Below are 16,866 nucleotides of genomic sequence, written 5' to 3'. Positions count from 1 at the left end.
GACTTACCTAATTTTTTACTACAATTGATTGTGGCCCACAGTAATTATAAAAATTCTAACAGCTTGGTGAAAGATTGAAAAACTATTAAATGGTTGAACTCTGAATGTAAGTCGAAGTAGTGGTGCGAACCAGAATAAATAATATTTGCATTATTCTAAACCCTTAACTTTATTTAGTAGTAGTTTTTATTTTTTTTTATATTTTTTTGGGGGGGTGGGGGTAGGCTATTTAGTAGCACTTTATTTTCTTTTTAATTATATCATATGTTGATAATATAGATTGTTGAAAGTGTTAAAGTTGTATATCATGCATTATTTGAATATGTTGAGAATGTTTTTATATATTTAAGTTTGTTTGAAAAATAAAAAATATTAAAAGAATTCAATACGAACTATTAATTCCTACTATTATTAGTTCATGTAATTCTTTATCCATCTATATAAATATTAAAAAGGTTGAAAATTGGATATATGATTTGTTAGTTCATCTTTATAGTTAATCATTTTGCTAATTTTTATTATTGTTTGATAAAAAAAATTGCAAAATAAGGAAAATCAATTATTTTATATAAAAAACTCAATTGAAACAATTAATTATCTAACATTTAAAATTTCCTAAAATTTTAAAAAGTTTTATCCAAACACGCACTCAAGCTACAATGTAATTTGACCTCCTTTTTACGTGACAAATACTGTTGGTTTGTTGCAAAGTGAAAAAACTTTATAAATATCCCTAACATTTTTTTATAATAAAAAATTCTTTAATTTTTTTAGTCAATAATGTCCCTATCGTTTAAAATATTCTTTTATTAATTTTAAATAACATCGTTAAAATTTATCACATTATAACTATTTTACTCTAATTGCCTAAAAACACAAATTAAAACAATGCTTCTAGTTCTAAGTTCTACCTTAGTTTTTCCATCGGTAATTGATACTCTATTAAAGCTTCTATGTGCAAGGAGAGGAGAGAAGATAACCATGCTCGAGTCAAGTACCAAATTTATATGATAGGAAAGGAAAAATTACATGATAAAGCTTTTGCTTCATTTTATTTTGTCATAGACTCATAGTTTCAGCACCCAGTACAAAACTAAAATTTCTCTTTCTCGAAATCACAATTTATATATCTTTCCTCGATTAATGGTGAAAGTAGTTTGCTAAATGGATTTGGTATATATATTTCGTTGATTAATAGTGAATATAATTTACTTATTGAGTTTGGTATAAATTTATTTTCTTACTTTTTTTTTTGTAAGATCACGAGTTTGAATCTGAAAAATAACCACTTTGCAAATATAGAAAAATAAAGTTATGTAAAAGAATTGCTTTCACGAGTGCCTTCATTTTTTTAGAGGGTAGCTGCTCAAACTTTTACTAGTTGATTTTGAACTCTTATTAATGAACAATTGGATGGCAAAACCGTCACATTAACAGTGTTATTTCAAGTTAACAGAGATATGTATATTTTAAACTTATTATATTGATTAAAAAAAGTAAGCACATTTTTTTTCTTAAAAAAAATTAAAGATATTTATTTTACCAAACATTTAATTAATTAGCTCGTACACAAAGCATGTATGGTTAGGTCTATTTTGCAATGCTTCAAGATACTGCAGATGATAGATACTATATAATAGTAATTTTAGAGTTACCTAATTACTTAAACTAGCAAAGTAGCAGCAATGTGATCGATGCACATGGTCCCCCACCCTATCTGTCACACTTGTCATATTTACCGAATTGTCTGACTTCATATATCTATTAAATGGATATAGCCTATCCAAAATCATAAATGGCGATTTCTTATTGGATGAAAGAGATATTTAATATTTAATGATATTTTTGTGGATGTTCGATATTGTGGTAAGGGACGGAAAACAATTTCGAAGTGATTACGAACCAATAGAAACTCGGATATAGATCTCATAAGATAAGTACCACATTCATCTTTGAAGCCATATATAAATAAGACCCATCTAAGCTAACCCAACTACAGCCATCTATCCTTAAGCTTTTCAGTTACAGAGTTTTCCATTGATTGCTACTATAATTGTACAATGGCTGCTTCAACAATGGCACTCTCTTCTCCATCTTTGGCTGGGAAGGCAATCAAGCTTTCCCCATCCACCCAGGAGCTAGGCACTGGACGGGTCACCATGAGGAAAGCAGCAACATCCAAGAAGCCCGTTTCTTCTGGAAGCCCATGGTACGGCCCGGACCGTGTTTTGTACTTGGGCCCATTCTCTGGTGAGCCTCCATCATACCTGACTGGTGAATTCCCAGGTGACTACGGATGGGACACTGCTGGGCTTTCAGCAGACCCAGAGACATTTGCAAAGAACCGTGAGCTGGAGGTGATCCATTGTAGATGGGCCATGCTGGGAGCCCTAGGGTGCGTGTTCCCTGAGCTCTTGGCCCGAAATGGTGTGAAATTCGGTGAGGCAGTATGGTTCAAGGCAGGATCACAGATATTCAGCGAGGGTGGGCTTGACTACTTGGGTAACCCAAGCCTAATTCACGCACAAAGCATCCTTGCCATATGGGCTTGCCAAGTTTTATTGATGGGTGCCGTTGAGGGTTACCGTATTGCGGGTGGGCCTCTGGGTGAGGTGACAGACCCACTTTACCCAGGTGGGAGCTTTGACCCATTGGGCCTTGCTGATGACCCAGAGGCATTTGCAGAGCTGAAGGTGAAAGAGATAAAGAATGGTCGGTTAGCAATGTTCTCAATGTTCGGATTCTTCGTTCAGGCCATTGTCACTGGAAAGGGTCCCTTGGAGAACCTTGCTGACCATCTCGCTGACCCTGTCAACAACAATGCTTGGGCTTATGCTACTAACTTCGTCCCTGGAAAGTGAGAAATGACCATGACCTGCAAATCTGAGTGTGAATTTCATTTCGTTGTTGTGTGAAATCATATTGGTGCCTTGGAGAGAATATGAATTATATCTATTTGGTCCTTCTTTTTTTCTTTTTTTCTTTTTAAGCTTCCATTGTTTATGTGCTTATTAACCAAACTAATTAAGCTAACAATAAATCTTAAACAACAGGGAAAGTGTTAAGTTCTGGAGCAATAGGAGGTAGAGGAGAAAAAGAAACTAATTATTTTACATTTTATATAAATTATTATTATCTTCAAGATTTCTTGAATATTACTTAGGGAAAAATATTTCAGTTGCTGTAAAAATATAGAGTACATAAAAAAACATACCCTTTTACAAATTATTTACAAACCATAGAGGCATATGTGATAAGAAAAAAATCACAGGGTATAAGTGATTCTAGAGTAAACCACAAGGACATTGATGAACTTTTTCTTTTTTAAAATTACTGGCAGACAATTTTTCTGGAGTACAGAAAAGTTAAACCCTATAACTTATGATGCACTTCACAAATCTACCGCAAATTTGAATATTACTCCTCCCAAGTAGCATATGTTTATAAACCACCAAATCACCGCCATTATTCATTTAACCCCAACTATAGGGGTAGGAGAAATCCATGGATGCCTACTATTTCCCAAATTGAAATCTGTGACGTTACTGTCACAAAAGAACCAGCTCTACCACTGCTACATGCTCACCTCTTAAACAACTATATGTTTATATTTGAATTTACTTGTCCTCGTCAAATTTGACTTCTTAAGTTGGACAAATTAAATTTAGATGCATTCACATAGCAAATTGTGATGAGTTTGTGTAAATACTAGTGCTCATTGGTGCCTTATATTAAAATTATATTCAGCTTTAATGAGACTAGAGAAGTTTGCTTCTGTGACGTGACATAGTTTTGCAAATGCTTTTCACAATAAGAAAATAAAGTAAAAACATTGATTTGTTATCCCGTGCATAAAGTCTGGTTGGTGATAGTTTCCAGGTGTGTCTATTTTGCATTACTTTGATGGGTTCCTTTTAAGGAAAAAAAGATAAGCTTAGGAGAATTTTAAGATTAAAAGAACTGAAACAAGTTTTTCCTACTTTTTCATTCGATCAGAAATCCTTAAATACATGATACATTCCAACTTCTACTTCCTAAAGATAACAATTTCACTGTAACGCTGAGAAAACTAAAATTAACTGGCTAACTAAGTTATAAATGAATTTATATCCTCTCATGTTAAAAAAAATATAACATAATCATATAGAGAATTATAACCATACACAGATAAATCCATAATAATAAAAAAAAAAGAAAATAAATTAAAAGAAATAATTACAAAATCACAACCGTTCATTCAACTTTATATATAGTTATAACCTTCTGAGCATATCATTTTATTTTATTTTTATATAAGAGGATTCATTTTCGTTACAAGCAAAGGAAACGTAGATATGAAAACAACTGCCTAACTATGCTGTAATGCGGCTAAAGAATGGAACAAGCACGTCTGTCATGCATCAGGGAACAGAAGTGGTTTAGCGGTTGGTGTAGGGGTGCGTATCATACTTCGAAGATATTTGCATTTTGAGATACTCTGATGAAAGATGTTTTATTCACTTGATGCAACAGGGAGAACAAAAGCACAATAAATCCCACTTATGCTTATTTTTAAGTGGGATTTCAAAAACACTTGAAAACACTTTTGATTACAAATAGGAGATGCCTTATTCAAAAGGAAATTATGAATTACAACTATCTCACCTCCTCTGGGATTTCAAACTTCTTTTGGATTCAAGTTTTATGCCCAAAGAATGCATGTGCATAAAAAGAATAATGAAACTCTTAAAACTAATATTTTGTGTCAGACCAAAGCCCTTTGTATCTACAAACACCCGCTACAGACTGCACTGCATCCAGTGATGTCTTTGACCAAAAATTTATGCATATTGCAGACTTTGTCTGTATAAAACATTTAAGCCTTCAACTTTCTGTACCTTAGTCACAATTCAATCCACAAAGTTCCAACACAATGTCATTTTTGGACAAGAATGGGTTGATTCTCACCCATAGAAGAGTGAAGATTGAAGACAGAAGAATAGCCCAAACCAAAATGATTGTAGGAACACCTTCCTGTTTTCCCATAACTCCTTTGAGGAATGGATAAAGATGGACAATGACCCAAAGGGCAAAAAATAGCTTACCAAATAGAGGACCCCATGAATCATATCCATTATTTATAGCATCTGAAACACCAACAATAACTCCAATTATGTTTATGATTAGCAAGGTCATAGGAGGGATCAACAAGGATGTCCACTTGAAGATGTATAGTTCAGCAAACTCTCCATCATCTGCAGCTTTGGATGTGACAGTGAAGTTGGTGCTAACTCCTGCAAGAACCTTAAGCAAACCTTGAAAGAGAGCAAACAGATGTGAAGAGGCACCACCAATAACCCAGAACTGCTCATTTCTCCACCAGTCATGTATACCAACACCTCCCCACTGCATTTCCAGGATGCTAGTTGCAGCTATAGAGATGAAGAGGGCCATGAAAATGATACTGGCATAGTTGCTAATCTGGGAACAAGAATATGAAGCATTAGTTAAATGCTCTAAACAGGGCATCACATTCTAAGTTTATGTACTCCTAGGAGGAATGGTCCTCGCATGTCTCGTTTTAACATGATCACATCATGTGAGAAATCTCAGTCATTCATTGTCAAATCAACAACCACAATTTTAATGGCAAAACTTGTAAAATGGAAAAGTGAAAATGGTCATCATAATTGCTGAACATTGATCTATCAATGAATGACTAAGATTTTCACATGCAGTGATCATGTTAAAATGAGACATGAGAGGATCAATTCTTATTCCTAGGATTTAACTTGCACTCAATCTCAGGCATGGAAACGGGAAATTCACTTTCATTTAATGCTATCTAATCAAGTGTAATACAACAAATCCTACCTCAGGGACTATGAACTTCCCAGTGAGCAGACAAACAGCTGGTAAAGCGCAGTAGGCGATTAAGGGAATTGATGTCAAAGGATAAACAACTGAGTTTATGTAAGAGAATCGTTCCAGCCATTTCAAGCCACAACCATAACCATACCATATAGGGCAATGCCTACTGAAAAAGATCTCAACCGATCCAAGCGCCCACCGAAGAACTTGATGCAAACGATCTGAGAGATTTATAGGAGCTGAACCCTTAAAAGCAGGTCTTTTTGGCATGCAGTACACAGATCTCCAACCATGACAATGCATCTTGAAACCAGTTAAAATATCTTCTGTAACAGAACCATATATCCACCCAATCTGAAAGACAATTTAGCAGAGGTCTAAATATATATAGACTCCGGCTTAAAAGAGCTTCAAAGCCTAAAATCTGAAAAAGAGAGCATACCTCTTTCCCCCACTCTGTCTTATCTTCATAACCACAACTAATTACATGGATGGCTTCTTTTAAGAGTGTTGCAGAAGTAGCTGCTTTTAGAATGCCCCCATCTTCCATAAGTGTTGAAGTTATGAAAACAGCTGATTGCCCATATTTTTTCTCAAATTTTAGTTGAGACGTTAGTGATGACTTCTCATTGTCCATTCCTGTGAATGAGGTTTCAAGAGAAACACAAAAAGGCCATAAAAAACTGGTTAGTTTCATCAGCATGCAAAGACAGTAAAAGTATGCAAATTGCAACATATGTATACATCATAATAGTAGTGCAATCCGCTGCTTCTCAAAAGACTATATAAGAGTTTTAGAATAGTCCTGATAGTTTCCAAATGAAACACATTACCAATTTGAGGTATTCAATACCTTCAATTCCCTCTTCAATATTTTCTAGTGCATGCATTTGCTTTGTATCATCCTTATTCTTTATCTTCTTTTTCATACTTGACTTCACTTTATTCTTTTTCTTCCTAGATCCACAACACAGGCAGCACCATTTAGGCCAACAGTTACAGGTCTTCCCTGGTGGTTTCTTAGTAACAGGAGCATCAAATCCATAAAGTGCCTGCCTCCTGAAGACACACCCAGTTCCCACATATATTGGTCCTTGGATGCCATCTAAACCTTTCATATTGATCTATACATATTGTAACAGATGTTAGCTTTTTCCTTCAAAGCACAATCCAGGCATATACATGCACACATCAACAAGAGAAAATTCTTACATACATCAAAGAATACAACATTGCGATTTGAGTATCTATCATGACGATCAATCCCATCAAATCTTTGAGGAAATTGTACATAGCATATTTTTTTCCCTGATGTAGGATCCATCATGAAGCACATGGCTTCACGAAGGGCCTTACTGTTGTTTATGTAGTGATCACAATCAACATTGAGAAGGTAAGAAGCATTTGAGATTACTGCTGAGACTCGCACCTTCATAATCAACCAACAAATCACAAAAATTGGTTAGGAAACTGGAGACAGAAGAAAACTGAAAAAGTTTTGAAAGTCAAAGGGACTCTACCAAGGCATTCATAGCTCCAGCTTTTTTGTGGTGCTCATATCCAGGTCTTTTCTCACGAGACACATAGACAAGACGAGGTAATTCATTTCCTTCAACATCACGAACCCCATTTTGACCAAGGAAAACCTGTAGAAGAACATGAAAGTTGAACTTATCCAAACACGCTTCAATCAAAACTAAAGACCAAGATTGCATCATAAAATACTACTTACCTGTATCATTCCAGGATGATCTCTGACATTGTTCCCAGGCCATGGAGTCCCATCCTGCATTGTCCAACCATCCTCAGGAACCTTCAGTGCCGTTGCAACCAGCGCATTAATCCGCACTTTGAACTCTTCATACTCCCTCTGTATCAACACAATTGAGAACACCAAATGCAATTATTAATTGGTTAGAGCCCAATAAAAGAAATGAAAGATTATAGCAGTAAAAGCAAACAAGTATAATTAAAGAGGAGATACTGCAATATGCCAACTTTTCTCTGGCATAAACAACGTTTCTCAGCTAGTTATATTTTAAGCCAATGTGGAAGTTTCAAGTTTAAGGCTTTTTTTTAGTATGCCAAGAAAAAGGGGATAAATTTCCAGCACTCCGGTAATACAAGGACTTGGTGCTACACCTACTAAACTTAGAAATGCATAACTGACATAACTGTGTTTATTCCACCCACTTTTTTTAGTTTTAATGCCACATGAGTCAACATATTTCTAATTTTAGTGAAGGAGTATGTACTACAAGAGTACTCAAAAGAAGGGGGAGGATATAATAAGAACAATTTCAAACCTTAATGGCTCTACGCTCTCTGATAAATGCTGCATCCACTTTATCTTTCAGATAGTCAACCTTCTGAGTAAAATACCATTCAGGAGCCCGTGGTTCAATGCTGAACTTCTTGCAGAATGGAACCCATTTCCTTGCAAACTCAGATGTTTCTGAAAGGGCTTCAAATGTAAGCATAGCAGCACCATCATCTGAGACATAGCATGCAACTTTGTCCACAGGATAATCTACAGCAAGGATGGACAGAACTGTGTTTGCAGTTATAAGTGGGGGTTCTTTAAGAGGATCGACTGTACTAACAAATATGTCTATATCAGCTAATTCAGATGGTTTTCCTTCTTTCTCGTACCTGTTAAGTTGTTAAGCATTAGCTATGGAGTAATTAATAAACAATCTCACACACACAAATGGAGAGGGGCCAAAAAAGATAAATACCGTAGTGATAAACGATCAAGGTATGTTTCTCGCTCAACTGGGCACCATTTGGGAAACTGATCCAAAATCCATGATACAGCAAACCAGATTTCACATATTACTGATGTCAGCCACAATGCATATGCATCTTTGACTGGATGGAGAATTCTGTAATGAAAAAAGAGGCAAAGAATAGCAATCCGGAGTACTATTATAATTCTGTATGGATTTATCCTGCTTGAACTAATTGGCAACTTTCTCCAAAGTGGCTGTCTTCCTTCATCCATTCTGTTAACAGAAATTCAAAATTAAATCGTCTTAAATTAAACATTTTTCTCTCTTTTTAAACAACTGCATGTTTTGATATCCGAAAATTGAAATGTCAAAACATAAGTAATAAAAAAATCTTATTGCATGAGGACATGTAATTAACAGTCATATTAAATGAAAATCACGTTTAAGTTGTTTGAGGTAAAGCAATTATCCTGCATCTTTGTCTCTTACTCTCAGCCACATAGTCTAAGGCAAATCAGTTTCCAATCAACCTTTCTACCTAGCTAAAACAGTTTGGAATTATACTTTTCATGAGTACTTGTGTAACATTTAATTGTATGTAAGAGACAATAGTTTGGACATGCTCTGATTGAAGCAGCTAACTACAGCCTCAAATAAGTTGAAATAACTTAACAGTTAAGCAGACACATGATAACCACAAACAAATCCCAGCAATTATTATGATTAAATTTCAATGAACATATGATAAGAATTGAAAATATCACCTACTTTGGTAAGTCAGGATCATCCATCTCATCACTACCCTTTACCCCTTCATGTTTAACCACCTGAAGTTTTTCACTCTGTTTTTTCTTCCAATCTTCCATCCGTTCCTTCCATGCAACACTTCCATATCCATAAACTGCTATATCTTTTTTAGGATCCATTGGTCTGGGTTGAACTGCATCACCAGCATTAATTGTCATATAAATATAAGGACACTGAAACTAGTTTGAACTTAAACAAGCTAACAAGGAGTTAACACAGTGTAAACAATGTGCACATGCAAACCAAAACAAATAAAATCACATACCTGGCACAGATGAATCAGGAAAAGGCATAGGATGAACCCGTTTCCCACGAGCCATGAATGGAGGAATAATGAGAGCATGTTTATCAGCAGAAATGCCAACATCCTTAATTAACAAAATTATTATCAGACAAATAGGCCCATAAATGCCATGATCAAGCAAGACAAGAACAACCACAAGAGCTGTGAATCAACTAACCTCTTGACCGTATGTCAAGAGAGGGATATCAGCAGCCACAGAAGCTGCATCGAACTCTGATGGTGTGCCCTCAGACATGTAACGAGGATCTCGCCTAATATTGCTTCCAATATCAAGCTCACTTTCCAAATCATCAACATCATCCTCTTCTTCATCACCCTCAACTCTAGGACTACCTGATATCAGTTGCAGTGTTAGCCAAATCTATCAACAGGTTATATTAAATTGTGAAAGGAACTAATATGTACAACTTATCTGCAGAATCATCAGACTAAGATATTCCAAATATGATGATATGTGATTTCCATTATCAATTGGAATCAGATAGGACATGATTTTCACATCCTTATCCTTATCCCTAATAGAAACATCAACAACACCTTTATCACAAACTAGTTGGGGTTGATGGGTAGATGAACCCAAATAAAAAGCACAAATATCCCAAATAGGAACAAATACCACTCCCCACTAAAACTCAACTAGCTCATGACATTTCAATCACAAAGAATCAACTTTCCCACTACTCCAAGCTCGTCAACATCCCTAATAGGAACAAAGGTGAGAAAACTAAAAATAAAAAAACACAAGGTGATCAAAGCAAAAGTTGATTGAAGCATCACCTTTGATGCGCTTGTATCTGGTTTTGCACTGAGGGCAAACTTGGTTCCCCTCTCTTCTCTCATATTCATAGCAAGGTCTGCACACAGGGAATGCACATTCATTGCAAGCAACAAAAGGCTCACCATGCACTGTAACCTCCAACTCATCACCACAGATCTGACAAATCTGTCCAATTAATTCTGTAACAGCTGTCACCTGCAATTAATAGGAGTAATAATATAAAACCTCGATCACATCATGAAAATTGGATGGTAGTGTACACTAACAGAAGATGGAAGGTGCTCATAAGTTTTTTTTTTTTTTTTTTGGTAAATAGTTGCACATGAATTTCGTTACATAAAATATGCAGCGTCAAACTTTAAAACTTTAATGCAAGCTCTGAAATTCATGAACCGTAGAAAAAAACAAAAAGGAACAAGGAACAAGGAGAGAAACAACAAAAGGACCAAGTTGAACCCAATTTTTGAAAGGTAGATAGATGAAACATTTTTTTTTTCTTTCTTTCATCATAAAGCTGGAGGGAAACTGAATAACAAATTGAAGAGTTTGGACGGAAAAATAAAAAAAAAAAACACCACATACACACAGAACTAGCCCATTTATTTCAGCTGTTTCAAACTCTCATAGTGATTGAAAGAAAATACAAACAGAGAAAACTCAGATAAGGTACCAAATGCCCATAAGAATGAAGTGAAAAACTTAAAATGCAAGAGAACCCAAAAGGGGTCAGAATTCAGCATGAAAATCCATGAGAAAGAAAACCAACGGGGTATTTTCTTCTTCAAACTCTTGACGTGGCTTGGTTGGATGAGTTGAAGAATAAGGACAAAAAGCATAAATGACACTTTTTATTTTTATTTTTTTGGTTAAGGCTATAACTGCAAAATCTTCAGAGGAATTGAGAAAGCAATAAGATAGCATAAGAAGGGGAACACTCACTCTTGCAGTTTCATCAGCATTGATAAGAACAAACTCATTCCTGTTATGAGACCCAGCAATCAATCTTCCCTTGGTATCCATTGAAAACCTTCACTTATTCACTCACTCACCGACACCTGAATCTTCAAAATATAAGACCCCACTTCACAAACTCCCCTTCTCTCCCTCTTCCATGCTCATAAAGAACACAGATTTACCATGTCCTGAAGTGAAGATTACAGTTTCAAACAGCTATTAAAGGGTTGGAAAGGTTATTGAAATGAGAGCAAAAATAAAGAAAGTTGTTTCCTTTAAAGGGCATTTGAATGAAAATGATTCTTTCCTTGAGCAACCCAGTTTTCTAACATATGGGTTGCCCTGTTACCACTGTTTCTCATTTGTGAAAGACACAAGCTTGAAGCAATGAGCATGTTCATCAAACTCATTATAAAGGGAAAAATAAAAGTGACAAAAAACTGAAAGTGGAAAAAGAATTAAAAAAAAAAGAAAAAAAAAGAAAAGAAAAGAGAATCTAGCACGGGTTGGAAATTCAACGTGTTGTGTTGGGGAGAAGAAATGAGACAGAGAAAAACAAGGTGGGAAAACTAAGAGGGTTCTGTGTATATGTTATATGTATATGTGTTTGTGCACCGTGAAGTGGTTGTACGCATCTTTCTTTCCCCCTAATAATGCACTCTCATCATGTATAGGTTACAAAGTAATGTCCTTTTCTACCAAAAAATTATAAAGCAATGTTTATGTTTGATGTGTAATTCTTATAACTATGACTCAAATAGGAAACTATAATTAATGTATATTAAGAAAATATATTTATCTTATATTCTATATGTAAATTTAGAATTATTTTAATAAATAAATAAAAATTGGGTCATATAATCATATATACATAGCTCCGATACTAGATGAAGAAAATAATTTTTAACTCATTAGTCAAACCCTAGAGCATGAATAAGAAAATGTTAATGCATGGAGGACTAGCATAATTTGAGATATGTGGAGAGTTGTTGCTAAGTAATTTTGAATGTTTGTTAAAAAGTATATTATGTTTTATTGATCGAGAAAATTATATTAGGTTTTACCTTTTTTTATTAATATCATTGCATTTTTTTGTTATTTTTTTATAGACTCTTGTAATTTTGAATGTTTGTTAAAAAATCATATAGTTTTTTAAAATCTTATAAATACATATTGTCATTTCAAATATTATAAATTCTATTAAAATCCTTTAAAATACAATCTTAAGAAATCTTGATTGTAAAAAATATCTTTTAAAAAAGTCTTTAAACTCCGTCCAATTCTAAATAGTATTTTAAAATCTATAAGATTTTTTATCTCAAAAAAATCTTTAAAAATCCTAATCCATACACCCCCTAAGTCTTATATCAAATTTGTAGTTTTAAAGTAACCGAAGATAAACTTATCTCAAGTTGCCGGAGAAATATTTTTTTCCATATATATATATATATATATGAGAGACAAAATCTTCTTACATCAATGTAAGATTAAGAAATCTTACATCCAATTTAAATCGTTGATTTTCGATGTCTGACGATTATTGAAAATTAATAATTAATTAATAAGAATAATCTAATTAATTATAGTCAATTGATTGACGGAAATCAACGGTTAAGATTGAGGTGGGTCTCACCTTTATTTTTTCTCTCTCCTCTTACATGTGGGTGCCACTTGCAATTTTATTTCTACTACATGAGATAATTTTATTCGTACAACATAAAGAAAATTATATATATATATATATGGAAAAAATATTTCTCAAGCAGCTTGAGATAAATTTATCTCCAGCTATCCAAAACTACGTCATTTTATTTATTTATTTCCTTATATTAATTGATTAACCTTTGAATGGTTATGATTCTCTTTTTCTCTCTCTTCCTTTATCACCACCATTGATCCATCCTTGTACGGTTATAATTTAGTCGCCGAAAATAAAATTATATCAAGCAGTTTGAGAAACGATAAGCCATATATATATATATATATATCAATCGATTCATCGTTTTACGACTAATCTAATTTAGGATGGATTTCGGGATTATAACTTTAAACCTCTTCCAAAAATAATACTAAAATCATCAAACATATACTCTTATCCCACCTATTCAATTTCCCTTCGCCAATTGAAGTATGCTTTATTCTTTTCAAGTTGCACTGAGTGAAGCTCAAGCTAGTCTCGAGGGTGGATGATTGGCACAAGTATCATTGTGTAACAATTTTTTAAAACATTTTATAAAATATTGTGCAGTGAAATTTATTTTTAAAATATCATACTTTTGAATTTCGCTTACCCAATCAAAAGGATTGAAAGGTATCAGAGATTAAGAGAAATGAGAGTTTAGAGAGAAGAGAAACTGTATTGAATTGAAAAATCAGAATATTACATTGTGTTAGACTAAGCCAAGATTATATATATATATATATATATATATATATATATATATATATATAGTTATGATTAGACTATCAATAACTGATAACTAACCAAATCTGTTATAACTACCAAAGCTGAATATAAGGAGTCAGTTAATCATATAGCAGATGCTGACTCATCTATTCTTTCATTCCCCCGCAAACTCAACATCAAGGGTAATGAGAGGGTGAGTTTGTCTCTGAATTCCAAGAACTTAGAACTGGATACAGCTTTGGTTAGACCATCTGCAACTTGGTTTGCAGAAGGAATGTGACTTACAATAACAGAGCCACTAAGTATCTTTTCACGAACAAAGTATAAATCCAGTTCAAAATGTTTTGTTCTAGAATGAAAAAGAGGATTTGTTGTAAGGAGAACTACACTGAGATTGTCACAGAATATGTGAGGTGTGTTTGACGAAGAGACTCGAAGTTCTGACATTAAGGACTTGATCCAAGTCAGTTCAGCAACAGTCGTAGCAAGACACCTGTATTCTGCTTCAGTGCTTGAACGGCTCACCACTCCTTGCTTCTTGGAAGACCAAGATATTAAATTCCCTCTTAAGAAGATGCAGAACCCAGAGGTTGAACGTCTGTCATCTAAATCAGAGCCCCAATCCGAGTCACAGTAAGCCAAGAGTTGAGGTTTCAGAGAAGGAGAAATAGTTAAGCCCAAATGATCAGTTCCATGAAGATAACGAAGTATACGCTTAACTGCTTTCCAGTGAGACTCCAATGGTGTGTGCATGAATTGACATACTTTGTTAACAGAGAAAGTAACGTCAAGCCGTGTAATAGTTGCATATTGAAGTGCACCTACAATGGAACGATAAAGAGAGGGATTATTGAATTCACTGCCATCACGAGTTGAGAGTTTGAGGCCAGAAACCATTGGAGTTGGCATTGATTTGCTAGTAGCTAATCCTGCTTTAACAAGTAAATCAGCAATGTATTTGGATTGAGAAAGGTGCAGAGTACCATTAGGCAGGAACTTTGCTTCAACACCCAGAAAATAATGAAGAGATCCTAAGTCTTTGAGAGCAAACTCAGCATTGAGAGCTGTTATAAGTGAAGATATCACTGTTGAAGAGGAACCAGTAATTAAAATGTCATCAACGTAAACAAGGACATAAGTGGTTGCAGAATGATTGAATGACACAAACAGTGAAGTATCACATTTTGTAGAATGAAAACCAAGCTTTATGAGAGTACTGCTTAGTTTCTCAAACCAAGCACGAGGTGCTTGTTTGAGACCATATAGTGCTTTATCTAATCTGTAAACGAGTGAAGGATTGTCTGAGATAAAACCTGGTGGTTGTGTCATGTAAACCTCTTCTTGGAGAGTACCATTAAGAAAGGCATTGTTAACATCTATTTGTCGAATAGACCATCCTTGAGAAAGAGCAAGAGTAAGAACAACTCGAATAGTCACAGGCTTTACAATCGGACTGAATGTTTCAGCATAATCAAATCCTTCACGTTGGTTGAAGCCTTTTGCAACTAATCTGGCTTTGTATTTCTGTATGGATCCATCAGGTTTATACTTTACACGAAAAACCCATTTACATCCTATCGGTTTTCGGGCAGAAGGTAAAGGCAGCAATGTCCATGTTTTGTTCTTCATTAGAGCAGCATACTCATCTTTCATGGCATTGAACCAATGAGGTTGAGTTAAGGATTGAGCTACAGTGGATGGCTCTAATGAAGTAGTGTAGAGACGAGGCTTGAATATACCAGCCTTTGCTCTAGTTGTCATGGAATGAGTATTTGGTAAGGAAGCATGATCAGCAACAATGTTGACATCAGTAGATGGCAATTGTAATGGAGCAAGATTATCAGCAGACCTGCAAGAAGAATTTGAAGGAGATGGCAAAGTAGGTATAATACTGTTAATGGTGTTAGTAGAAGATGCAACACGTGAGTCACTCATAGGTAATGAAGAGGTAACTGTAGGTATGAATGGTGTATGATTTGGGATGAATGATGTGGTTGTAGTTGCTGGTTTGTCTGTGACTTGTTGATAAGGAAAAAGGTGTTCATTAAAGATGACATGTGGAGTAATGACTATTTTTCCACTTGGTATGAGACACTTGTACCCTTTATGGCAAGTACTGTAGCCTAGAAAAATACATTGAGCTGACCTGTAATCGAGTTTGTGAGTGTTATAGGGCCTAAGGTATGGATAGCATGCACATCCAAAGGTTCTGAGGAAAGTATAATCTGGCTCTTTTGTAAACAATAGTTGATGGGGAGAGGTATGTCCAAGGTTGGGAGATGGAAGCAGGTTGATAATAACACATGCTAATATAAAGGCATCCTCCCAGAACTTTTGTGGTAAGGAAGAGGCAGCAAGCATGGATAAACCAGTTTCAACAAGATGTCGGTGTTTGCGTTCAGGTGTACCATTTTGCTGATGGACATATGGACAGGACAATCGATGGATTATACCATGAGTTTGAAGGAAAGACTTTAGAGTTAAGTACTCTTTTGCATTATCTGTTTGTAGTGCTTTTATTTAGGTATTAAGCTGCAGTTCAACCATATTTTTAAATTGGATGAAAAGAGCAGGTACTTCAGATCAGTTCTTCATAGGAAAGAGCCAAGTTTATCGGTTGTAAGCATCTATAAAGCTTATATAATATCGAGAACCATCGGTGCTATTGACTGGAGCTGGTCCCCAGACATCTGATTATACAAGATCTAATGGATTTAGATATGTATTTGCAGAAGAAGAAAAAGGAAGTTGGTGCATTTTACCCATACAACAAGGACCACAAATAATTTTATTTTCATTTCGAAAGGGAATTTTACAATGAGTAAGAATGAACTTTACAGTTGAAAAGGAAGCATGTCCTATCTAGTATGCCATAGCTCAAGAATTGAGTTGCATTTATTTGTAGATGCATTAGTTTCTATTTGAACTTGAAACACAGAATGCTTGGGTTTTGAACTCTTGAGATGTGAAAGTGTGTGTGCTCCTTCAAAGGCATAGAGACCACCCTTAAGCTTTCCTTGGAGAAGTATCTCCT

General features: G+C 34.9%; 2 protein-coding genes across 2 annotated transcripts; one reads left to right on the top strand and one right to left on the bottom strand.

Moving 5' to 3' along the window:
- The first annotated feature begins 1,990 nt into the window (after positions 1-1,990).
- On the top strand, positions 1,991-2,978 carry LOC133301213 (chlorophyll a-b binding protein of LHCII type 1). Its single transcript, XM_061500835.1, has one exon. It carries the CDS (start codon positions 2,061-2,063, stop codon positions 2,859-2,861), a length of 801 nt encoding a protein of 266 aa, XP_061356819.1. The 5' UTR covers positions 1,991-2,060; the 3' UTR covers positions 2,862-2,978.
- A 1,691-nt stretch (positions 2,979-4,669) lies between these two features.
- Positions 4,670-11,928, bottom strand: LOC133301211 (cellulose synthase A catalytic subunit 2 [UDP-forming]-like). The gene is made up of 14 exons (XM_061500832.1): positions 11,411-11,928; positions 10,471-10,666; positions 9,851-10,026; positions 9,655-9,757; positions 9,351-9,522; positions 8,589-8,855; positions 8,157-8,502; positions 7,583-7,720; positions 7,371-7,496; positions 7,067-7,279; positions 6,704-6,974; positions 6,293-6,489; positions 5,854-6,204; positions 4,670-5,460 (listed from the first exon to the last, which is right to left on the bottom strand). The coding sequence occupies exons 1-14, from the start codon at positions 11,489-11,491 to the stop codon at positions 4,879-4,881; spliced, it is 3,219 nt and encodes a 1,072-aa protein (XP_061356816.1). The 5' UTR covers positions 11,492-11,928; the 3' UTR covers positions 4,670-4,878.
- Positions 11,929-16,866: the final 4,938 nt, after the last annotated feature.

The sequence above is a fragment of the Gastrolobium bilobum genome, unplaced genomic scaffold (assembly GCF_033153095.1).
Source record: "Gastrolobium bilobum isolate Gb01-03AN ecotype WA unplaced genomic scaffold, APGP_CSIRO_Gbil_v1 utg68148, whole genome shotgun sequence".
Classification (NCBI taxonomy): domain Eukaryota; kingdom Viridiplantae; phylum Streptophyta; class Magnoliopsida; order Fabales; family Fabaceae; genus Gastrolobium; species Gastrolobium bilobum.
The sequence above is the reverse complement of the archived record's forward strand: the minus strand, read 5'-3'. Positions and strand labels throughout refer to the sequence as shown.